A 26,815-nucleotide genomic window follows, 5' to 3' on the forward strand; every position below is an offset into this window, starting at 1 on the left:
TCCTTCAATTTCAAATGCTGCCTGTATTCTGACAGAGATCTAAATAATTTGTAATTTGGAAATCAGAACGTAGAATAATAAAGATGGAGCGATCTGTAGATATAATACTGTTTATTCTCCACCCCGACAGCAAAAGGAAATAACCTCAAATTTGGATGATATCTTATTAACGGCACGTTTGGTTCAGCTCAGTAACATAGATTCTTTTTTTGTGATGAGACAATCATTTGAAAACAATTTCCTGAGAATAGTACATTTAGTGCGACTGACATTATTATTGCTTCCGCTTTTAATTCCCCCTGCGGGTCCGAGGTTTGCTTTTGAACTGTTTGATTTTATTATCGCTGGTAGATTAAAAGCCTCTTATCACTTTTAAATAATCCTACATACAACCTTTTGTATGGCTCTAAATAGCCTACCAGTGCTGATGCGCCGAGAAAATACAATCAATCAATCAACATATTGATCGATCGATTATAGATGGTGTGAGAAAAAGGTATATATCAGAAAGGTTAATACCAACAACTGATATAAGTACAAAAACAAGACGATGATATGGTGAAACAAAATAAGGTTATCTATTTTTAGGTGATGTAAATGGCGTGTATAAAGGAGAATAAGATAATAACTTCATGTGCTGAGCAGTGTAGGAACGATCGCATGTCGGTTTTTGCTAGAAACAATTTACCAGAGAAAGTGCTTCATATATATATTATTTGGTTTATGGCAACTCGAATTCAGTTGTAAATTTTAAAACGCTTGTGCAGTAAATCATGGTAACTATCCTGTTTGCTTTGTTTGTTTAAGCAAGTATTATGTAAGTTACTTAACTTACTTATCGCTAAAATAACGACCGCGAAGTTAAATATGACACTGAATCAGTCTAAAACATCTTGACTATTCAGTGAGGATAACTAACCCATCAGGCAGTGGAAAATCGTTCTGAAAGCATTTATTTCAAGATGTCTATTGCTTCAGTAGCAGGTCTTCTGTTTGCCTTAATTTCCATCGAAAATGCAGCACTATCCATTGCCCGGTCGGATATGTTGTATTTCAGCTCAGGATCACAGCTCCTGGTGATTTCACGTGATCCTTCTGTTGGCGCAACGGTTGCATGCAGCGTCTACAACAAGGGGTAAGGCAAACACAGTAACAATAAGAGAGTTGGATTCGCAAGAATTTATACTCATATAATGCATTATTCTTAAAATGTGATTTTTACTATAACAAAGAAGTAATATGCAATCTATATAAAGTTTATAAGCTCCATGTTGCATAACCCTCTTAGACGAACGTCCTCCTTCCAACAGAACCATCGGTAATATTTATATAATCTACTCGTGCATATAACAGGATGAAGATCCACCCAAGTGCACTACTGGCTACGTACCATTTTACCCCAGTTTGCTTCGATCTCCAACTTACACGAGATCGTTACTGCAGTGTTCAGCAGATAAAATAACTTTTTGATACAGTAAACGTTTTTAGTTTCTTGAAGAAAGTAAAATTGATTCGAAAATATAGTTCGTATGTAATTTATATCTTTTGTGTATCTTTAACCAACTTGTGTGTTGTCAATCACCCTAAATATCTGTTACTATCTAATATTCCTTTTAATACAGTATTTACATTCCCCGTTGATTACGAATCGTCACATACTAACTACATTACTTTAAACGAATTTCATTACAAACTTTACGAGGCTTAAAGTATTAAATCATGTGCATACAAATGTTAAAAGTGCTCTATTTTCATTTTTCCCCAGATTCTTTGTTCTGTCCATTTACAAATTAAGCTGCATGGAACATCGTGACCTTATACTTGACTTAAAATAAATATGGCGGAGTAAATCGCCAATCAGTCGATCTTCAACGTACCTACTAATTCTGGTAAATTTGGTTTACAAATTTACATTCTTTTTTTCGGGTAATGAATATTTATAAGACAATCATTACTTGAACTGTAATTTGAAGTTTCATAAACATCAATCAGAATGTCAACAATTCTAGTTCGTGTCCTTTACATGAACATGTCTCTATTCTATGTTCTTTACAGCACAACAGCATTAAAAAGACATGTCGTTATGGCTCATGAATTTCCAGGTCAATACAAAATATTTTCCAGTATCAGCAACAAGCTGAAATAAACTAGCTGAAACATAATAAAGTAAAAAGGTTGAATTCCTGCAGAAACAGCCACGTAATTTCGCAAACATAACCGTTTTTCTGTTTTATTTGTTTGTCTTGTTTATGTTTTGTACTTGCCTTTGAAAAAGACTCATTAAAGAGTCGAAAGCGCTCAGGCTAGCTTGATACTTGTTTCGCACTGTTCATTGTCAGGTTATTGCATATATATATATATATATATATATATATATATATATATATATATATATATATATATATATATATATATATATATATATATATATATATATATATCGTGGAAAGAAAAAAAGGGGTACCGTTAGTCCGGGATGTATGAAATAGTTTGGGCCTGGATGAAGCTGTTTGTGTCATAAAGGTTTTCTGATCTTTAGTTAAACAAAAAAGGGTTATCTGACCAGATTTCCACATTGGCAATCTAGAATCGCTGAGTCATCAAGTGCTAGATTATTTTGGATTTTGCCACAAAAGTTTGGTTATAAGGAGTGTGTAGATATAGTAACAGTGATTAGAAAATACCTTTACAAATAAGAATGTCTGCTCATGCTTTACTTGTTGAATCAAGGAGATGTAAGAGACTACACAGTACATCATTAAATCAAAGAATTTGTGCTTATTGCAACGTGATGGAAGATGATTCTCACTTTATTTTAGAATGGCTATCTTATTTGCAGCTAAGAAAGAAGTATATGAACTATGATTTTCGCAGAAGTATATAAACTCTGATTTTCGTTGAGGTCAGATTATGTCGAAATTTTTCAAATTATTACATTCTACTAAAACTAACGGACGTTATAAATCTAGGGAATTGTATTCAGAGATCACTAATCAAATGTAATAACATGACGAATACTGCCTAGAGTTATATTCGCCTTTTCGTTGTTCAATACATGCATTACAATATTATGATTCAAGTATAATGTGCTTAAGATATATTTAGTAAAGCATGTTGAATACTGTTTGTATATCGATGACACGAAGGAGCTTGTATTGGAGCTCAAGTATTTGATTCCATAAACATATTCTGTGGTATTTTACAGGTCATAAATTAACGTGTTGTATTCTTTCTTCGTATAAAAAGCCATGCATACATGAATGTAAGTATGGATGTTTATGTGCGAGTGTGTGCCTATCACAATATCGCAGTGATTATGTACTATGTGCATATACGTATGTGGGTCTATGTAAGCATGTGTGTGGGTATATGCATCTACATATATAAGGTGCATGTGTATATACGCATTAATGAGTGTGCTTGAGAATGTAGATATGTATTTGTAACGACATATTTTTAGTATTTATTATTGAATGTTTGTAATTTCGATAGGTTTTCATTATATATTACACGTGTCACTGTCAATAAATAGGTTCCTGATCCAGGGAGATGTAAATAGAGTGTATAAAGGGTAATTCGATAATAATTAATTGACTAAAAATATTCACAGGAAATAGGGCTGGACGGAAGCTACATTTTAGAATAAGTGTTAACTGCCTTAAAGAAATTTAAATTGCAAGACCCCTTTGCTGTAACAAGTTCTTCATAACGAACTCGTGAAGGTTGGAGATTGAAACAAAACATCAAAGTTTTTCCCGGTGAATGATTCATTGCAAGAAACGCATTCAGGTGGGGTTTTGGGTTTTTGCCCTTTAACGTGTAGTGGGATATATATATATATATATATATATATATATATATATATATATATATATATATGAGACCAATTCCAATTCTTGCAATGACTACGAAAGTTTATAATGGAGGTCATTAGCCTAAGGTTGGTTTGATCACACGTACCTTGTTGTTGAGAGGATCCTTCTATTATATCTGCCATTTACTAACAAAAGTTTCTGAATGCCATGTTTAAATTCAGTGCATGGTATTTTAAAAATATTCGGTAATAGAGATAGGCTAGTTTAGCAAGAATTTTTATGTTCTTTCATTCAACACTACTGTGTTAGTATAACAAATGTTGGATAAATGAGTGTTGAGTAACTACACTGTAGCAAAAGAGACGTATGCATGACAGCAACATCTAATACTCACTAAAACTGTGCAACGGTAAATATAGTGTATTTTAAATACCAAAATACCAATTATCTATTAGTTTTCGCTTAACTAAAATTTACCCTGACAGTTATATATTTCATGAAAAAACATTAGTAAGTTCCTAAGAAAGAAATGATTAAGTTTATAAATTCCATATATATATATATATATATATATATATATATATATATATATATATATATATATATATATATATATATATATATATATATATATTCATATAATGTTTTATTCGATCAGAAGTGTTGAGTACGATACGAACATGGCAGAAGCTGGAAGCTTTCTTGTGACTGCATCGGAAGAGTTAATGGCAGATCTGATGAGAAACTGTATAGAGTTCAATCATTATGGACCTGATATAATTAAGGCACTTGAAGGGAAAAGACAGTTTGTGATTTTTCCAGGTAACCCTGTGCATTACGACCATCTGGTTAGGCCTAGCTTGCTAGAATAAGTCCCAAAAGTCGAAACACAACCAATATTTTTGATCACATAGATGCCTCACCACAATGACTAAGAAACTGACAAAATTTTAGCAGACAGACATACCGATAAGGGTAACATTCCATCTCCCAAGCACGTTCGTCGCGGGGCGTAAGAGCGCTAAATATTTGTTAGATATCTGGTCAATATATACCAGGCATGTCCAACCTGACGGCCACATATGGCCTAGTCCTTCACATTGTGTGGCCCATGGCCATATTAGCATTCTTATTGAGAATATGCATTTTAATTAATTTGCATACGTGGTGATAAGGAAGAGTTCATGTTTCATGCGGTCCGCGATCCTCAGCATTTTATCTGTTTTGGCTACCAGTACACCTGAAAGTTGAAAGCCCCGTATAATGAAATATACTATCTACATAAGTAGAATAAACTGAGTCATACGATAATGCATTACAAAGCACTGACAACTTACATGTTGTGTTTATGTGTTGCTTATATATCCATAATGGGAAAAGACTGATGATACACGCAGAAAATATTCTAAGATTATAAATCAAATTAGTTGTAAACATATTCCAGTCTAAACATGCAGTTTATTCTTTACAGGAATGATTCGACAAAGCACGCACTTCGCAAGTATGCGCTTGCCAGAGAAACCAGCATGACTCACTTTGTAGTTAAATTGTGCATAGCTCTTATGAATATGTCAGCTGATATCCTCCTAGCAGTACGAATTAGATTATACTTGACGCTTGGAAAACAGCACAGAAATCCTGGGTAGTTACTGGCCTGCTCTGATTTAGAAGGCAGATACATCTGATAAAGTGAGGCCTGTAAAAGATTTTGAATGTACAAAATCTACTGAGAAAAACGTTTAAGTAAACAGTAGTATGTACATCATAAACTATAATTTATTTGCCTTACCCACCCCTTTCTGAGTAGATTGCTGAGTGTGTCATTATAACAGTCAAACGACGTAATCAAAATGTCTCTAATTTTGTTTTAAGTATCTTCAATATCTGAAAGAAATAATGCGTCGTTCAATATTAAATATGTTGCAGGGACTAAATGGTGTGGCATTGGAAACCGGGCGAAAAATGACAGTGATGTTGGAGAATACATACAGACGGATCGGTGCTGTAGAGCTCATGACAAATGTGACATCTTCATAAGTGCATTTGAGGCTAAATACAATCTCTTCAACTACGCCCTCTATACGATGTAAGTTATCAGAGACACTGCAGCATTAAATTACAACTGCGAACATAATTATACGAATGCCTTTATTTTCTATTCCTTAGCTTACCACGGATAATATTTTCTGTGTACTTATAGCTGCCTGGCCTACATACAAATTTACAACGGAATCAAGCAAAGAAGCAATCATGTATGTGTGGTGTGTGGATTTCATATGAAGTCATTCTAAGTCAAATGAGGGACTGCATAAATGTTATCTCTCCTTCTCTTACTTGTTATGTCGTCTTATTAAATTGGATCTTGATGTTCAGATTGCAACGCATATTATTGCATTATCCATACATTTCAATGAATATCTGTAAATAAAATTAAACAATTAAAGTACAACTCCTTCTCTTCGTTTCACATTTGGTCTATCTATTTTGCAAGTTCTACGTTTTCCACGGTTTTCACTTGTATCTCAAGTCTATGGACATCCAAGATAAAAAATAAAAGGAAGGAATATGTAATGTTAATAAAGGCATTTTATGATAAATGAGGTTCTATATTTACTACGTACACAAATAATAATATACTCCTTCTTACTGCTGCACTTGTTCTCCTTGCATGCAAAAGGGTTAAACAGATTGTATTTTAGTCTGTACAAGCTTCGTTTTGACCCTTCATGATAAACTATTCGCTTCTCGTCAAACAAGCTCGATATCAAACTTTACGAAAAATATATATCCATCACTATCATACTATCATAATTGTGTGAGCTTCAAACCAGTACCTTGTTTGAAGTCTTAAAGATTCAATGTAACTTGTCATAGATTTCATATGTCATTTTAATAGTTTGCGCCTGCATACAAAAATTGATTACCACTTACAAATGTCTGACCACTCGCGCTGAAATCAACGATACAATATTAAAGCAAACTTATTGTCATTCTTGTTAAAGAGTCGGCTGTGATTGCGATGAAAAGTTTCGGGATTGTTTGGTGGCGGCAGCAAAGTCGCCTACGACCGCCGAAAAAGATAAATCGACGGCAAACACTATGGGGAAACTCTTCTTCAACGTCATAAGTCCAAACTGTCTGCAACAGGACTACCCGCGTATCTGCATAAAACAGGGGTAAGATCTATCCGATAGCTACTTTCTCAACCTAGGTCGTTTCCTATTTTCGTTTTATCTTCTTTCTTCAAACTACTTTTACCGTGCACCAACACTGTTAGGCTATCCAGCGCCATACAAAAGGTTATATGTAGGATCATTTAAAAGTGGTAAAAGGTTTCGTATTGACCAGCGATATAAAGCCAAATTGTTGAAGGTAAAACGACAAGATGGTAACAGTAATAAATAAAGCTTCCCGATTTCGGGGATGTAAATGGTGTATGTTAATCAAGACAGATGAAACAGTATTGAAAATAAGGGACGATATATACAGTACATAAAACTCCTCAAGGTGATGGCATAAAAGTTATAGTTTAGAATTTATGTTTACTTCTTTCAGAAATTCTATAATAAAAGTCACATTCACTGTATCAAAAACTTCCTTCATGTCATGCACATTGTAATACTGATCGCACGTACGTTGCAGATCGAAACACTCTATCATAAAGTTCTTAACAGTGAATGGTTCATTGCAAGAAACGCACTCTGGTGGGTCTTCGCCTATTAGTATGTGGGAGTGGGTTATATATGTATCACCAGTTCGAATTCTTGCAATGACTACCTCCTCCAAACAGAAGGTTTTGTAGGGAGGAGTCCATTCTCATAGGGTTGGCTTGATGGCGTAAAGTTTATTATTCACTGCATCATTCCACGATGCCTGTCACTTCTGACATAAACACTCTTTGATACTAGGTTTAAAATCAGTATACGGTATTTTAAAATCAGATGGTTCTATGGATAGGGCTATTTTAGCAATACGATCTGCTTTTTCATTACCTTTAATACCACTATGGCTGGGTAACCAACAGTATACTATATTGTGGGAGGTACTCAGTTCAGTATTTTTGAAGAGGATATTGGTTAATAATGGATTTTCCAGTTTTCTATTGTGTAGTGACTAAAGTTCTGATATTGAGTCGGAGAAGATGATGGTGTTTAAAATACGTTTGGTTTCGATATATTGCAGAACAAGGTCTATTGCTTTGATTTCGGCTGAAAATATCGATGTACCCTGTAGTAAGCGAACTTTTGTTGTGTGTTTTCGACCAACAAAGACTGCATCAGCCTTTTCCCCATTGTTTTATCCATCAGTATAAATTCATTTGTAGTTTTACATTCGGTGAGGAGTTCATGATAAGAGTTGTGGAAGATGGAAGGGTTTCTATTAGAGTTTTCGATCGTGTAGCTTATACAGTACTTTTTAATGCTTAAGTAGCCAGGGAGGCGTTTCGGAGATAGATGTTTTCTGAATTTCGAAATGTTTTCGAAAATTCATATATTATAATGTCAAGGCTGGATAATATTCTAATGTCAAAGTAAGGTATGGCGTTTGATTTATTTTCGCATAAGGTTTTGTATTTGGTTTGAAAAATAGCCGAGAAAGCAGGGTTCAGAGGGTTTGATTTTAATTTGAGAGATTACTGTACGGAAAGCATTTTTCTAGATGTGATAAAGGTGGTTCGATCGCTTCATTGAGAAGGCTTTCACATGGGAAAGTCTTAAATGCTCCCAGAGCGAGTCTTCGTCTTTTATGATGAATTGGGTCAAGCATCTTTAAATATGACTTTCTGGCTAAACCATAAAAAACGTAACCATTGTCCAGTTTCGAGCAAAATAAACATTCTGTATAAATTCAGGATGACTTTTCTATCAGCACCCCAGTCAGTGTGCGCTACTACTTTAAGTAAATCTAGAGATTTCAAATATTTAGCTTTCAAGTTCTTTATGTGTGGAATGAAGGTCCGATTTTTGGTCGAAGATAAATTCTAGAAATTTTCTTTCCTCAACAACTGGTATAGGTGTTCTGTCCAGCGTGAGTTTAGATTCGTCATGGTGTCTTCATAATTGGGAGAAATGCATGCATACCGTATTTAACTTTGAAAATTTGAAACCGTTGGCATAGGCCCAATTTTAAATCTTAATTATATTTTGTTGTAGTTGTCTTTCAAATGTATGCATGTGCTTTGATCGATAATATCTTACGAAATCGCTTCATAATCTAGATTCTATAATCTTTAAACGTGAAAACGGTTGATTATAACTTTCAGAGTTATTCGATGTGAATTTCAACTATGCAGTTTCATTTTGAAGTTTTAATCTTCGGAAGGCGTCTGAGTAATTAGACCATAAGGAATATTTAGAGAAACTAACAGCAAGTACAAAAATATGCACGGCATGTAAATAACTATACTCTTCAGACGTACCCTTCATATTTGGGAAATAGTTGATGATGCAACAGCATTTGTATGGAAATCTAAACTAGTTTGGATTCTAATAATTTGTTTTCCAAGACGTACTTATAGGCAAACAGATAATGAGGTTCTCTACTCTTTTAGATGGTGGGGAAAGTGTGCAGAATACAAGCCAGATACTACCAAAACGAAAGTCTGGAAATTTGAAGACAGCTACCTTCGTTATCCTTCGTGATGCGGCTATATGTGCAACCACAACTGTGACAGAGAAGCTGGCAAAAGTGTTTTTTTAACTTACCATGGATCAAATTAATCACAATCGACATGTCTTTAAACTTGTGTTGACAACAAAAGACTATATTTTCAGTCTGCAATACATATCTGTATTCATATTTATCTCTGTCGTAAATTAAATTATCTTAATAAATCTTTCAAACAGAGGATTATTTAGATTACAGCATTTTCTCTATAGGTCAGTAGTCTTGGATCCCCACATATGATTAGTACACGATTGTCTTTACAATTATTTATACTGAATGACTGCCTTTAGAGGGAGAATGTCAAAAGATGTCTAATGGAAGATACTATTCTAAGCAGGAACTATAAGGAACTTGATTTTAGGAATTCTACGGCATATATACCCCCTTCATCTTATGTCAATATGTGACAATGACTGATACCTGACGAAAGAGACTTTGGCAAAGTGATTGAAATGAAATTTTGTTAGCAGAGTTATGTATAAAGTCCTTATATTTTAAGATTAAATGATCATATGCAGTTATATGTCATGAAGAAAAAAGAAGAAAAGCAATTTCAGGAGACGTCGATGATATAAAGGAGTTTAGAATAGACTAGCTGAATAGCAAACCATGTCACTACGCAGGCTCATTTAGGGATGCAAGAACTATGTAATTTATCTTTCAACCTTTATTTTATCCGTTTTATCCATTACAAACATATTTTCAAAGATAATGACATATTTATTATACGTAAATCTATCTCAAAATTGAACTCAGTCAAGGGTTTGACTATACAAAACGTTTAATGTGATACGAAACCAAATTTGGAAAGCCTTGTTGACGTCGAAGGAGAAATATAACCTTTAGAGAAGTTACACGTTCAACCGATCATATCAAATATCACATTTTTACTATGTGCGCATCTCACTTAATATATAACATGGTTAAAATCATCAATCTTACTCATACTCAGTGTCAGCGAACATCATTATAATAGATGCTGATTCAACAATTGTGATCAAACTCGGTGTAGAAATCAAGTCATTCGTGTGCTGACATGCTTAGTCGATTAGATGCAAGATCATCTCATTACTATTTTTTTGTTTGATCACAACCAGACATCATGACAATATTGATGTTATTTACCAAGTTTGATGACAATTCAAGCATTGGGCTTCGTCAGTGGTTAGAACATTAACCAAGATCAGCATATTAATTAGCATGTGTTTTATAATACTTGAGTCGGAAATGTCGTACTTCTGGTGGCAAGAAGCCCTGCCTAACAGATCCTCTTCTTGCTAAGCGTAAACCTCGACCTGAATGAAAATCAGTATATACCATGCGAGAGGATCAAATTAATTGGATGATTGTGGATTTTCTGGCGCACCAGCACTGTAAGGCTGTATAGCGTCACAAAAAAATTACCTGAGAGAAAAGAATAGTCAAAAAAGTTTTATTATTAAAGAGCGATAAAGTATGAAAAACAACGATAATATGCACAAATGTTTATGCTTGAATGCATCAGTTTTAATGAAGTTTCATACCTAGCACATTATTTACCCGTTCCTTATTCTACAATGTGGAAAAGGCCACTCTTTTTGGTACAAAATTGTTAATAACACTGCTTCTAAATGTAAAATCATGTGAAAGAGTGACAATATTTGGATGTCTTTTGCTAGCTTCTTACGCAGTACATCTTTTCAATCATCACACAAGTCTTTCTACCTGAAGAGAGATTAATAAGTTTGTAGTCTGAAAAATCATAACAAAACATACGCTAATTCTTCTTATTTGTTATTTATAGGAACAAAACCAGCTTCCCCAAATAAAGAAAGCTAATAATAAAGGTCTTTTTAAAAAAGTAAAACAGGAAATTTGAAATTACAATCCAAATATAGTATTGCAAAGGTCTTGAAGATTATCCAGTTCAAAATGAAATGTAATTCATACCAGATTTTAACCATTTGTAACATGCATTGTCCTCAGGTAAGCAACAATGCAGAAAGAACGGAAACTTACTATTTTCATGTGTATGCCTGTTTTGGATATGGCTAGCTGCAGACTGCCACTTGAAAACACTTAGTTACCTATCTCCTGGTTCGGTTGAAGCTGCGAACCAGTATTTTTTATTCGAAATGCTATGAATTAGTTTCTCCATATCCTCATATTCCCTTTCTCTGGTTATGTGTTCTAGCTTCTCCTTCACACCTGTAAATAAAAAGATTCAAAATATTTATTTGCTCCCTTATGTGTTTGTACTTGAGGGGAGGGATTGATTGATTGATCGTATTTTTTACGGCACATCAGTACGGTTAGGCTATTTAGCGCCATACTAAAGGCTATATGTAGGATTATTTAAAAGATATTAAAGGTTTTTCTTATCGAACAGCGATAGAAATATCAAAGAGTTAAACGCAAAACGATAAGATGGCAAGGGTAATTTATAAAGCTTTCCGATCAAAGGGAAATATAAATGGTGTGTTATTGAAGACTAAAATGAAAAGGTATTGAGCATGAACGACGTTATTTACATTACATGTAAATACTCAAAGTGATAGCATAAACGTTATATCTTAGAATACATGTTTATTTCTTTCCGGAACTCCAGAATAAATGAGACGTTTATGATATATCATGGGCCGTTTTTAAAGCCCCCATAATCTCCAGTAGTGAGAACAGTTGGTTATAACTTTCCGAGTTGTTGAATGTGAATTTTAAACGTGAGTTTTCTTTATAATTCTTTTAATCATCCGAAGGCTTCTGAATAATTAGATGATGAGTAATTTTTTCGAGAAATATCAGCAAGAATATTTGCAATGTTACGTTCTGAACTAAAATTTTTATTGTTCAATTTCAGACGTCAGAAAGAATTGTGTTTTCTATTTCCGTTTATTTTGCGGAGAGTGTCCCAAACTTTCTTAATGGAGGAACTAGAGCTTAAGGAAGAAAAATATTTCTTACATGATGTTCGTTTGCTTTCTTTGATGGTGCGGCGAACTTGGACCTGGAGAATACGGTACTTACTTACATGTTCGGGCGTCAGTCGATTGCTGCATTTTTTCAGTGCTTCTCGGCGCTGTCTACTGGCCTATTTACATTCTTTAGTGACCATGTATTATGGGTTCTTTTACAGTTCGGCATGGACTTAATAATGGATTCTTCTGCAATCTCGATTAAAATAGAAGTAATGTGCAGAATAGGGTCATTAACGTTGCAAAAGGTATCCCCATTCAGCCTAGTTTTAAAGAATGTTTCAAACTTGGCCCAGTCGGCTTTTAATATTCCTTTGTGGAATGGCGTCATCAACTGCAGAGTTAATATTTTCAAGGGAGACTGGAACGTGAACACTACTGTGAAGGTCATCAGCGACCTTCCAATCACAGTCCAAAAGCAGCGAAGAAGAACAAATTGTCAAATCGATACACGTTATGTACCCGTTCATTGGTGTAAGTACGTCGGAGATTTGGTGTGTTGCATAGACAGAAGTCGTGTCTAGCAATAAGGACTTCTACCTTTTGGCCTGTCACTTATGTGATTTGTTCCCCATACGTGTTAAGGCTGTAAAACAATTTCTTTCTCCATGTAATAACTGCTCTTCACTTCATTGCTCTGAAAAAGAGAAAAACATATTATGTTGAGCAAAAGTAACATTACTTTTATTTCTAGGAATATCACTTAGGCATAGCTAAAATGTATTTACCAAAATTTGTATTATGGACGTTTGCAGAAGTAACATTAAAAAAGTATGCTCATTTTGTTGCACGAGTGACATGTATGAATGCTTAAATGTAAAGAAACAACTTTGCACTGTAGCAAAATGGGAGGATTTTTCAGAATATTCTGGTATATAAATATCTGAATTTCCAAATGGTAAAGAAGCACAAAACTAAACTGTATCAGCTCAATATCCAGAACATGATGCAAATTAACCGCTATCACATTATTGGCTCCATACTTTGCACTGTGGACTGGACTATCACATTTACCACCCCCAGCGATATCAATTGGCTGCTGAACACAATGTAATCTCCAAAGTCTCGATCCTTATGTACCTTCGTGCTCTCTCTATACCTATAGCAAGTGTGAGAAACACTCACTGGTCATAAAAATGTGGAAAAGTGTAACACTTATGCATATGTGGTGCATCAACCGAAGATTTTTTGATTGAGTTGCAGTTGCAAATATGATGGCTTCTGACAAGATATTGTTACCAGCTGGTATGTCTCTAAGGTAATGATGGCTGTTACAAGTCCATGATTTGTCAAAGTGTGTGACTCCTGTATAACTCATTAAAGTACCATATGTGTGGGTCACTGTTACTAGGCTGGTCCAAGGCAGTAGCGACAAGTCTGGAATTATCACAACTGCTGTTCCTCAAGCACATACACCTTTCTCACAGTCAGAAGTATGGTGGATGGTTATTCTCAACTGGAAAGTTAAAATGGAATGGGGACACGCTTTTAGAACTCTAGCATTAAATCCTTTGTTGAAACATATAATAAATTTTGTATTTAGGAATAATTTATATCATAACAATAACCTGTTCAATATGTATATGGATAAACTTTCTGAATTATATAGGCCATTAATAACACTATTAAGAATAGTAAAGCATTATGAAATCAGAAGTCATTTTATACGTGCTGGAGTTGTGAATTTTACATTAACTTTTTGAGGGGTATTTGACTCGCAGCTGGAATCTATCGGGTCGCTCGCAATTGGTTTGTAACTTGAATCATCCGAATCCCTTATTATGGAACACTCATTATCAATTTCATAAACATCTGTAACAATGCCATTATCAGGTTCATCAAAGCTATCTGTTGTGTCCTCCACTTCACTATCAGTTGGGATCTCTAAAACTTAAATCCTTTGCTCCTTCGCTTACTTGCTGGACATTTACCTGGCAACCTGCAAAATAAGTGCAATCAGAGACACGTGTATACTGATCATTATGGTTTTTACACTGATAAGTAATTCACATGAACACGTTTATCAATAAAGGCAAATTATTGCTCAGTAATAAAAGGACGACAAGTGTTTCGTCTACTGGGTCAAACGCTTACATGCTGATACTGAACTTAGTTAATAAAACGTTTTACGGTTCGTCCGCTTGTTCATTTTCAATGGCGAGGTTAACATAATATTTAGTCACTTTACATCAGTGAAGTGCGGCATTAAACGTGCATAGCATCAATGAAAGAAGTACTATATTGGACGAATTGAAATATCTGGAGGTGAGTTGTTAATTTATTCATTGAAATAGTTATATATGTACAATAATTACCAAAGTCAATTCGATTTATTCTCACTAATACTTGAACTCTCTTTGATCTCTTAAGTATCATGTCAGTCTGACATTGAACAGCAATACTGCATGATGGTGTGTCTAGTCCCTGTAATAAAAGCATAACTTGAAATATGTTTTTCTAGTACGTGTCTTTGCATTAGATATGAGTCACACATTCAGTCTTGGGTATTTTCGAACAATATTGACAAATGCATCAAACCTCTTTCATTACTTTTGCAACCTATTGCTGATCATAAAGTTTGACATATTACCAATATATTGCAGTTTTCTGCAATAACTAAGTTTTCGTCTTCATATATTTACTTGTATGCTAATATCAGGTATGACACCTTAGGAAAAACCATACCAATACAATCTTCGGGAACACTTGGAAAGTACTCGATGACAAAGAAATGCACAGCAGGATATGCCACACAATAATCTGTTAACTGTTTTGATTGGTGTCTCTTGGGTTCTATATAGTGCATTATCTTCTGGGTGATGGTTCACAATATTCTCTTTCAATACCTAATAAAAATGTATAAACAGAGCACCTTTATAAGCTAAAATCCTTACACAGACAACATTAAACGGTATTTTAAACGAAAAATCCCTTTCTATGATTCTGTAAACATTGTGAATAAGAATACCATTCTTTACACAATGAACAAATATTACAAATCAGATTCACAAATAATGGGTTGTGGGTTTGAATCTGATATAGACCAGCATCCATTAACGAAACGGTGTATATCTAGACAAGGAAAGTAATTTACTCCCAGTGCATAAATACTATCGGGTAGTTAGCCTTTACAATTTAAAACAATAAACTATTCACCTAATTTCAGCATGAGCAGAAACCTTTATTTGTGTCATAGTTATTATTATTATTGGTGAAAATAGAACAGACAGGAAACAAGCATAGGTATCTACATTCATTTTTCTGGGGTAAAGGTCAAACAATAATAAGGGAGGGTGGGCAAAGCCAGACTTAAAGGCATGATAAAGCAGGATTCATTTATGCGGGTAGTGGTGGAACTATTATGATTTGCAAACATCCTCCCATTAAAACAACCCTCTCGCATTCATCCTTCTTTGCTTGGTATTTTTGGGGTACAAAGGTAGTGGATGACAACCAATATTATACAATGCCTCCCTTTACCCTCATTTGCGCTTCAGAGACACCAAGAATTTTAATTTGACCCCCAGTTTTAATACCAAAGTTTTTTTTTATATACTCAGTCTGAGCTCCAGTTTTGACACCAAGGAGATTTTTTACTCTCAGTCTTGCACCCCTATGGGGATAAACTAAGTATAGCTTTAAAACAAATCTATAAACTATTTACCTTTGCCAACCATCGTTTCTGAAAAGCTTCTCTAGGTCTACATGCTGTTATGCCTGTCGTAACCCTTCTCTTGTTCTGATCCGGTGTGCACGGACTCATCGGGCAAGAAACCTAGGAAATGCATTTGGCGGCAGTCGTCTGATGGTCTTAATACCATTTGACTGTTTACTTTTATAGGTTGTATCAAAGTCATCGTTTCTGAAATGGTCACTACAGACAACTGGATTATTATCTGACTTCTCATTGGTCGGCTCAGTCCTGTCATTTCTTGTCCTTCGTAATCCATTGTTTCCTTGTAACATGATTGGTAGGAAATTAGTGCAGTCTTATTCTTCTCTTGTTCTATTGCTACAACCTTTGCAATACACCTTTTTACCATTTTGTTTCACACGGCTCCAACTATTCAACGCAACTACAATTAAAGTAAAAAGCACGTCACTTCAGAGTTGTGAAGTGCGAAATCGGCTAGAAGCGTGGTGCCTCCAGCGATAAAAAAATAAATGTTTTGTGTTCATTATTTTGATTATTGATGAGGTATTTGACAAAATACCTTTACAAAATCAATCATAGACAGTTGAATTTATCAAATAAAGCTAAGTCGTACGAGTGCACTAGAATACTATATTGAGAGAGGTACACAGCCCGGCATCTTTGATAAAATATTGGTCCGTAAAGGGTTTTCCAACTTCCCATTGTCTAAAGTATAGCATACCGATAGTGAATCGGAGACGATATAGATTCAATATGCTTATTTTCGATATATTTCAGGTATATTGTCCTGATTTCGGTTGACAATATCAATGCTCCATCTGGCAAGTGCAAGTTTTTAGTGTTATTTCTACTACTGAAAACCGCAACAACCTTTTCCGCATTCTCTGGTGTAGTTCCTTATACGAGTTATGAAAAATGGAAGGATTCGTCTCAGATTAGTTTCCGTGGTGCAACTTAAATTTCTTTTGGGTTGTTTATGTAGACATGGATGTGTTTCAGATACGGACGTGTTTTGGATTTTTAAAAGGTCAATTGTTTATTGTCAAGGCTGGATGATATTCTAATGCCAAAGGTAGGTGTGGCATTTGGTATGTTTTTGCCATGTTTTCTATTTGGAATTGAGGGTTCAAAAGGCTGATGTTAACTTGAGGGAGATATTGGACAAATAGTATTTCTTTACGATGTGACAGATGTGGCTCATTTTCTTCAGCCAAAATGCTTGCACTTTGCCCATGTGTATGTCCTAAATTCTTCCAGAGTGTGTTGTTTTGCTTGATGGTGAATTGGGTCAAGCAATATATCTTGCCCTGCAATATACTGAAATCAAGCATATTTTAAACACTATCATCTCCCATTCACTATCAACACTTCAGTCATTACACAACAAAAAAAATGGAAAACCAATGGCTGTCCTATATTCTCATCAAATGTTTTATGATGATTGTTTTGATATCCAACAAACAGTGTTCAGAACATGAGGGAATATTCTTATCAAGCACCGAGACATTTTCAAAAAAGTCTTAGACTGTCAGAAAATAAATTTATTACGGCTATTTGAATACAAATATACAAAGGCAAATACAAGAAAAACATAAAATAATGAGTACAAGGAAACACTTCCTGTGATACAATAAGAATACATAAAATGTGCGTATCTTACTGTATATAAGGAATGCCAAACAAGCACACGAAAGAAAACAACATAGTTTTATAATTGCTGTCCTTCATCATACAACCACTGTGTCAACTTCATTGATGAAAATATGTGTCTAAAACAGTTTGTGTTAAGTGGTACGCAGAACAAACCATAGTTGAAATACAAATGTAGCACATAAACTGAGACATTATAGGGTCTTAGTTTGTACGAGTTTACAAATGATAAGCATAGCTGACACTAAACAGAAGTAAAAACCGCAAACATTTATAGAAAGAAAAACCTAAAATTATATCAGACTTTAGATTTAAAAGTACATGTAACACTAGTTTGTTGTCAGTAAAAAATGAATTGATTGCTGACCGTTATGCATATTTAATTTTTATTGTGTTTGACATTTATAATTGATGGTAGAGATCAAGAACAAGTTTGTGCAAAATTCTTCTTTCTTTATCCTCCATATTTATTGTCTTCCTGCTTTGTGTACGCCTTTTGTATGCTGCACAATATGCATGTGTGTCTTTTCTACGGTATTCCAATAAACTGATTCTGAATGTCAAACATACCTGCAAGATTAAAATAAAGACAACGCAAAGTTGTTCAACAAATCTAAAGAAGGGAATATAATGTCAATGTTTTGTTCTGGAAAATACTCGCCATACGATCACTCTTTAGTTTTGTTTGACAGAGACATACAAACAAAAGAGACTTTTTGTTATTATTAATTTTATGTCTTTGGTACAAGCGGCCGGATATCGAACCCACAACCTTCCGCATCTGAGGCGGACGCTCTTACCACTAGGCCACCGGAGCAGTGGAAAATCAGCTTTTTGATTATCGACTTTTATATGCCCATTTATGAAATTCGTGAATTGCTTATCTATAGAGAAATCCCCTGGGTCAGATTGCATAACCACTAAAGTTTAAATAAGTTTCAAAATAAACTAGTTTACTTTCTTGTACTTCATTTTAATATTATATTTAAGGGTGAAATGTCGAAATCTATAAGAGAAGGAATTATCATTTTGTAAGGGAAAAGGAGAGTGTGAAGGTATTAAGAACTGGCGTCCTATCACCCTCCTAATTATTAATTAACTGATTACAACATTCTAAGTAAGGTTATTACAAATAGATTTAAAACAAGTATAGGATCACTCGTTAACATCAAAGTTGCGGTGAGGGGGTTAGAAATATATTAAATAATACTCTTAAAGAAAGTGCCATTATTGATTTAATAACCAGCAATGGGTAAAAGGGGGCCTGATTTCTTTTCCATCAACAAAATTTTTTTTGATCGAATGGAGCATGGCTTCATTAAACTATCTTGAACACATGTAGGTTTGGGCACAACTTCTGCAGACGGTTGAAATCAATGAACATAAATATTATTTAAAAAGCAATATAGACCTTTTTCCGGAAGTCGAATCTGGGGTTTTCCATGTCAATTTTTGACGCATGCGCAATCAGCGTAGGGCAACTTTTAAGTGATTGTCATTAAAAGAGTATGTTAGTGAATAAAGATTCTGACAAAGACATCAAGGTTTGAGATTTCTTCACCATTTATAGAAACAACGTGATGATTTAAACATGAAAACTTTATCAAGAAGTACAGATATCCAGTTGACTAATTATACATAAGGATTATCCACTCCTCGCTGCATCCCTGATGCCTTTATTACATGTGACTGTTGTGGTAAAAGAGCGACTGAAGTAAAGTGCCCCCTCTCACAGAGAGAGATTGATTAGTGTTGTGTTGAGGACGTATCATATTCCTTGACAAAACGTTGTAAATGTGCAAACGTGTGCCCCCAATCACTGAAATGCTCACACAAATATTAGACTCAGTTCCATGGGCAAATGGCTTATACTAAATTGGACGATTGTGACTTTGTGTGTTGGACAACCCGTGAATTGCATGTTGAGCTGATCCTGAATGTTTTCCTCAAAATCGAGAAAGATTTTCGACAATATTTCCTCAGCATTGTTTTTCCTGAATTTCTGACTCAAATACTCAAGACAGAATTGAAATTGATATGAAAAACGTTTACTGTTTTGTGGTTTTGATGGGAAACATGATGACATGATAGCATGTGATAACGAGAGCTGTCCTACCTAAACGAAAATGGGTTTTGTTTAAAATGTAAAGATTCTAACTTATCCAAAGGAAAAAGAAATAACTGACTGGATTCTGTTTATTTTTAATGTTCAATGTGACATACTTATTTTACACCTATAAGTTGTTATATTACAGCACTGTTGTTCATAATGGATATTTGTCTTATGTTCACGGTATGCAGTTTGAAGAAAATAAGTATGTACATAAATAAACATCTGAGCGAAACTAAATGTTAATCTATTGCACAATCTTTTAATGAAGTCATCAAAGTAAATGCATATGACTGTTGATGGACTAGTTGAAACACAAAATCACATAAGAGCATGTTCAATAAAAAATACAAAATGTTACAACGTGTTAGTTTTCTTTGCAAAATAAAAGTTAGAACAAGTATTCTTCCCAGGTTAATTGTATAAAAAGAAAATTACTGGAAACACAAATATATGGTGTCATATACAATACAATGAAAACTATCAAATTGTAGATAACAAAGAAACCATGGTAATTATTATGTACAGTAGACAAACTATTTACAACAGGCGGTCATTCATGTTGACGATGCCACTGATTACCAAGAGAATTTAAAAACACGTTGTTTCCGCATTACAGCCAGGTATTTTGGTTAGTGTCAGTGGAAGGGTTTCTTGCAAAAGTTCGAAATCCTTGATCGGACTTATAACACGTTCAACATGTATCCTGGAACGTGACATAAATGTAAACAATCCACCTCTTTTGCCGATAGTTGTTTGGCTTTTGGTGTAAGCTGGCACCATCAAGTTTGCTCCTCTGAAAGAAAATTCTTTCTCCATTCCGAACCCACTATCAGCATGGACAGTGTCACTACGAAGTAGCTTCTACTTCAGCCCAGATTTAAGAGTTATCTAAATGTCTGACATCCACTGCGGGTCCGGGGTGTAGAATTCGCCCGACATGTCCTCGATACGTGTCGTAAGAGGCGACTAAGTAGAGGCAACCTGTTTGCCGTGGGTGGTTGTCCGTGTCAGGGAGGAAAGGATCCTAGTAGTTGAGCAGAGGGTTTCCAATGCAATACACTGATTTGGCCTCTACTTCTTCTAGACGGGTGGTCGGGATTGACCAGGTCTCAAAAATTCGGTTGGTCACGCCGAGACCTACGAGGTCTTTGTTCACTCGCTCACCTTCTCTATCTCTTTCCTTGTATTTCTCTTGATACCATTGTTGCCCTTCAGTCTACCCCTTTATTTTGTCCTTTCTCCTACTCTCAGAAAAACTTCTAGATGGCAGTAGCTTAACGGGTCGATTGGAAGGTAATTTTGCTTACTGAGCTTGTCTTAAGGGATGAATCGAGAAAAGATGTTGCCTACTGAATATACCACATGTGTATCCCTGGCACTTACAAAGTGTCATCTTGTTAGAGTCCATATCGGCTGGGCGAGCACAGGTGATGAAATACGCAAAAAGCAAAACAATTCAAATCAAAACAAAAATAAATTATCTCTAGAGAACCATAACCATATCAGACTCTAATGATGAACCATGTGGCGTTTAATCTTTCCACGCTTCATGGTCATCTAATCCAAAGATGAAAGCCAACCACTTGCCGTACTATCACCATTTATATTTGGAAAGACTATACCTGGACTAGTCGGCAATCCCAAGAGTGTAAAAAATATATAATCAGGTGGTTTCCTTGTAGAATATGATCGCAAAGCGCATGCTGAGAATATATTTAAAAACATTCAAGACATTTCACGATATTCCAACGATTTGCAAGACATCAACATCATTACAATCACCTTGAACAAACAAACAGTACCTAAAGTGGCCACCAAAATTGGATTTTTACATGTCAACGTTGAGATAAACATATTAAAATCACTTCGAAGCTTCGAGTATCAGAAATATGTCCACAAGGAAGACCTATGCTCAAAAAGCCAAATATGTGGCCAATGCGCAGACCATTCTCATCGGGAATCCGTGTGCAGAGCCACTCCGCATTGCGTTAACTGTGGAAAAGAGCGTAACGCCAATTCCAAAGATTACACTGGTCAACAGTGAAATCATTACTGACTTGAAAAGGCCCTAATCTGTAGTATTTTGGTGTGCCGAACACGAATATAACCGTGAAAAATTTGTATTGGCTCTCGTTTTGAAGATATTCATATACCTCATTTTCTATGTTTCACTGTGTAAATTTCTCCAGTAGGACTGCAGCAACATCCGGAATAATGATGTAACATTGCATAATACCATCATGCTCACATCATCCACAGTTGATTGCATCATTTTCTGATGCAATGCAATACTAATGCCATGCGGCTGCTGAAGTAAGTTGACGTCAGCAGTGTACTAGACATGTGTAGGCCTATTATACTAATGCCAGGCGGCTGCTGAAGCTGACGTAAGCAGTGTACTATATAAAGCCCAATCAGATAGGTTCAGCATTTAAAATATTTTAGACGTTGTGCGAGACAGTTCAAGCTACTGTTACATAAAACTTATTATTTTATCCATTTACGTACAATAAAGAACAGTAATGCCTCGAAAGTGTGTTAATACCGCGGACAATTTTTGCTATATTTGTGGGGAAGTGACATTTGCCAACCAGAAGAAAAGTATCAATTCTCAAGTGAAGAAGGCATATCATCTTTACTTCGGATGCAAGGTTGGTGACCAAGACAAGCCTTGGGCTCCGCATATATGCTGTGCTACATGTACAACACAGCTTTCACAGTGGTTGAATTGCAAAAGGTCATCAATGCCGTTTGCAGTCCCAATGGTGTGGAGAGAGCCAAGCAACCACCTAAATGACTGTTACTTCTGCTTGGTTCCTCCTCTTTCCGGCGGAATAACGAAGCGAAAGAAGTCGAGAATAGTCTACCCAAACATTCCGTCTGCATTGAGACCAGTTCCACATGGTGAGGGACTTCCTATTCCAGAACCTCCAGCAGAATATTCTCTTGATTCATCTGACGAAGACAAAGGTGAGTCGACCTGTTCTTCTCCTGGTCCATCAGCATGCAGTGATCCAGATTTTCACTGTGGTGCATCATCAACCCCACACAGAATAACACAGGAAGAACTAAATGACCTGATTCGTGATTTGGACTTATCAAAGAACAAGGCAGAATTGCTAGGATCAAGACTCCAACAATGGAATCTTCTAGAAGAAGATGTCACAATTACTGCATATCGAAAGCGCCACCAGCAATTGGAGCCTTTCTTCAGAAAGGAAAGTAATCTGATATTCTGTTCCGATATTGAGGGCCTCATGAATGCTTTAAAAATCACTCATGACCCACAAGAATGGAGACTATTTGTGGACTCTTCGAAACTGAGTCTCAAGGCTGTGCTTTTGCACAATGGAAACATTCTTCCATCTATTCCAGTAGCGTATGCTGTCCACATGAAAGAGACATACGATAACTTAAGGCAGCTACTGAATTCCATTGAGTATAACAAGTACAGCTGGCACCTCTGTGGTGATTTGAAGGTAGTTGCCCTTTTAATGGGACTGCAGCAAGGATATACAAAATACATGTGTTTCTTATGCGAGTGGGATAGCCGAGCAAGGGAAATGCACTACATGAGGAAGGAATGGACTCACATGCAGAATGTAGCCATTGGAGAGAAGAATATCCAACACCCAGCTCTGGTTGAGGCTCAGAAAATCTTGCTACCACCCCTTCACATCAAACTAGGTTTGATGAAGAACTTCGTGAAAGCCATTGACCGGACTTTGCCAGCATTCCGATACCTGCATGAAAAATTCCCTCGACTCAGCGAAGCAAAGATTAAAGAGGGAGTTTTTGTGGGTCCTCAGATTCGAGAGCTTTTCAAAGATGACCGGTTCAACAACTTGCTGGAAGGTGACGCGAAACAAGCATGGAATGCTTTTCGCCTAGTTTCTACAAACTTCCTCGGAAATGTTAGGGCAGAAAACTATAAGGAACTAGTAGAAGACATGTTGATGAAGTATAAGAAACTTGGCTGCAATATGTCTCTAAAGATTCACTTCCTTCATTCCCATTTGGATTTCTTTCCTAGCAACTGTGGTATTGTTAGTGATGAACACGGCGAACGTTTTCATCAAGATATCGCAACAATGGAACAAAGATACCAGGGAAAATGGTCCACTACAATGCTGGCTGACTACTGCTGGACACTCCTCAGAGATGCTCCCGAACAGCTGTACAAGAGACAGGCGAAGAAATCTAAGATGTAGTCAATGACTTGATTTTTTATAGGTAGGCTATTACAGTTGACCTTTTACTATTGGAATGCATTTCGTTATGTAAACATTAATTTCTTGCAGATTACAAAAAAACTAGAGCCAATTTTGCAATTTGACTGTCATATTCGTGTTCAGCACATAAAAATTGATAAGAATTGACTAATTTTATTTCAGTAACATGACTTTTGTAAAAATTTGTTGTCCAGTGTTATCAAACCTGGAAACAAGAGAAGAAAACACAGGGGGTAAAATACACTTCCAACATCCCCTGTCCAAAGGCCAGAAAGCATGTACAAGCTAGAAGATCCCTTCCTGGCCGAGCCTCTTCAACAGTTGTGAAAAGCAACCAAGGACGCACAAAAACAGACTAAACCTACCTGTTCCACCATCAAGCTCCAACACACCACATTTATACAGCTCAGATAAACATAATATATACTCAAATAACATTCAACAACACTCCGCCACCAAAGTCACCAAGCAGTAAAAAAAGATCATAAACAAATAGACACGAAAGGGGTCCATGAACCCATCAAGCTGTACAATCAGTTTGGCCACATCGAGAACATGGATGCAGAAGAAACTGTTCCATGAGCAAAAATGTCATCCCATCCTTTGTCCAGATAAATAGGCTCATAGATTCCCCTCGCGAAAGGTCTAACCTAATTGCACCATCCTGACTTTACATTCACAGTTAAGAACACTATCATACAATGGAACTGTCGAAGACTTACAACCAACTATAATGCTATTTTTCTGCTTTCAAAAGAACAAGATCATGCAGTACTATGCCTGCAGAAAATATTCTTGAAAGACACGGAAAACATCACACTTAAATCTTACTCCCTTTTTAACAACTACCTTAAAAATGGTGACTTGGCCTCAGGAGGAGTTTCTGTTGCTGTGAACAATATTGCTCCCCACAACGTCATCCCTTTAAATACAAATTTGCAAGCCATTACTGTAAGTGTCACTCTACAATGAGTGAATACCTTTTGTTCTATTCATATACCACCAAACACCAACCTAATACCAAACAAATAAGACAATCTTGTTCAACAGCTTCCCCTGCTATTTGTTTTACTCTGGAATTTTAATGCCCATAACATTTTATGGGGATCAAATCACATAAGTGACAGAAGCCTCCAAGTTAAAACAATCATTGCTAGACACGATTGTTGTCTATATAACACAAAAAACTCATACGTACACCCAGGAACGGGTACAAACACGTGTATCGATTTGACAATGTGGTCTCCTTCGTTTTTAAAAGAACATGATCGTGCAGTACTATGATTGCAGGAAACATTATTGAAAGATACGGGACAACATCACACTTCAAAGCAACTCCTTTTTTAAACATCTACTCTAAATATATTGACATGGCCTCAGGAGGAGTTTCTGTTGTTGTGAACAATGGGGCCCTCATAGTGTTATCCCTTAAAACACAAATTTGCAAGCGATTGTTGTAAGCGTCACTCTACATCGAGTGATTACCTTTGTTTGGTTTATATACCACCGAACACGTACCTACTACGAAACGAATTAGACATCATTGTTCAACAGCTTCATGCGCCATTTGTTCTACTCGGGGTTTTTAATACATTTTATTGGGATCAAATCACACAAGTGATAGAGACCAAAAAGTAGAAGACTTCATTCTTAGGCGCGATTGGAGTCTTTATATCCCAAAACTCCGATCTATCTTCATCCAGGAACGGGTACATCCGAATGTATTGATTTGACAACATGTTCTCCTTAGCTTCTTCTTGTCTATGATTGGAAGGTCGCTGTTGACCTTCCTAGTAGTGACCACTTTCCAAGCTCTCTTAAGACTTTTAACTGTACAATTTATGAAGCTATTCCACAACGGAATTTAAAGAAGTCTGACTGGGTCATAGTTTGAAACCCTTTGTCACACTAGGCTTATAGGGATACCGTTTTAAACGTTAATGATCCTATTCAACATTTTACTTCTATTTTAATCGAGATTGCAGAAGAATCCATTCATAAGTCCTCACCGAACATTAAAAAACCCAAGAACCATGATTCACTAAAAAATATATAGAAGCCATTAGACAACGCCGAAAAGCTCTGAGAAAATATAATGATCGTTCGAAGCCCGAAACTTTAAATAGATACCGTACTCTCCGGGCTAAAGCTCGCCGCAGCATCAAAGAAAATTAAAGAGCATCATGGAAAATAATACGTTTCTGCTTTAAACTCTTGCTCCTTTATAAAGAAAGTATGGGACACAATCCACAATAAATGGAAAGGTAAAATACAATTGTTTCTGACATCTTAAACTTAAAAACAATAACAATTTCAACTCGAAACAAGACATCGCAACTATAATTGCAGATAGTTTCTCTAAAGATTCCTCATCGTCTAGTTATTCAGAAGCCTTCCAAAGATTAAAAACTCATTAAGAACAAACACGGTTGAAAAATACATCAAACAACTCATAATGTTACAATCAACCGTATTCATTATTGGAGCTAACGAAAGCTTTGAAGAGGGCCCATAATACATCCACTGGGCCTGCCAATGAACCGTTTTTAAGTTGGTCATTTTGAAATATTTCAGGGAGTTCCATTTCATCACTTTCTGGTCACTTGATCAGTCCACAACAGCAATGCACAATGCCTTAAACCGGCGTGAAACATCTTTGTTATCTGAGACACACTGGTATCAAATTGATATACTAAATGCTCCATTGCCATATTTCAAAACAACTTTAATAA

The 26,815-nt window shown here is 35.8% G+C and overlaps 1 protein-coding gene and 1 long non-coding RNA gene across 2 annotated transcripts; one reads left to right on the forward strand and one right to left on the reverse strand.

The window, feature by feature from the left end:
- The first annotated feature begins 814 nt into the window (after positions 1-814).
- On the forward strand, positions 815-9,663 carry LOC149773018 (phospholipase A2-like). Its single transcript, XM_089946848.1, has 5 exons — positions 815-1,135; positions 4,474-4,637; positions 5,742-5,901; positions 6,818-6,991; positions 9,367-9,663. Exons 1-5 carry the CDS (start codon positions 963-965, stop codon positions 9,455-9,457), a joined length of 762 nt encoding a protein of 253 aa, XP_089802974.1. The 5' UTR covers positions 815-962; the 3' UTR covers positions 9,458-9,663.
- A 114-nt stretch (positions 9,664-9,777) lies between these two features.
- On the reverse strand, positions 9,778-14,540 carry LOC149773019 (uncharacterized). The gene is made up of 3 exons (XR_016417483.1): positions 13,760-14,540; positions 12,486-13,070; positions 9,778-11,669 (listed from the first exon to the last, which is right to left on the reverse strand). It is a non-coding gene; the product is annotated as an uncharacterized LOC149773019 (long non-coding RNA).
- Between the last annotated feature and the right edge of the window lie 12,275 nt (positions 14,541-26,815).

This window comes from Sinohyriopsis cumingii, unplaced genomic scaffold (assembly GCF_028554795.1).
Source record: "Sinohyriopsis cumingii isolate HCF-2022 unplaced genomic scaffold, ASM2855479v2 utg000913l, whole genome shotgun sequence".
Classification (NCBI taxonomy): Eukaryota; Metazoa; Mollusca; class Bivalvia; order Unionida; family Unionidae; genus Sinohyriopsis; species Sinohyriopsis cumingii.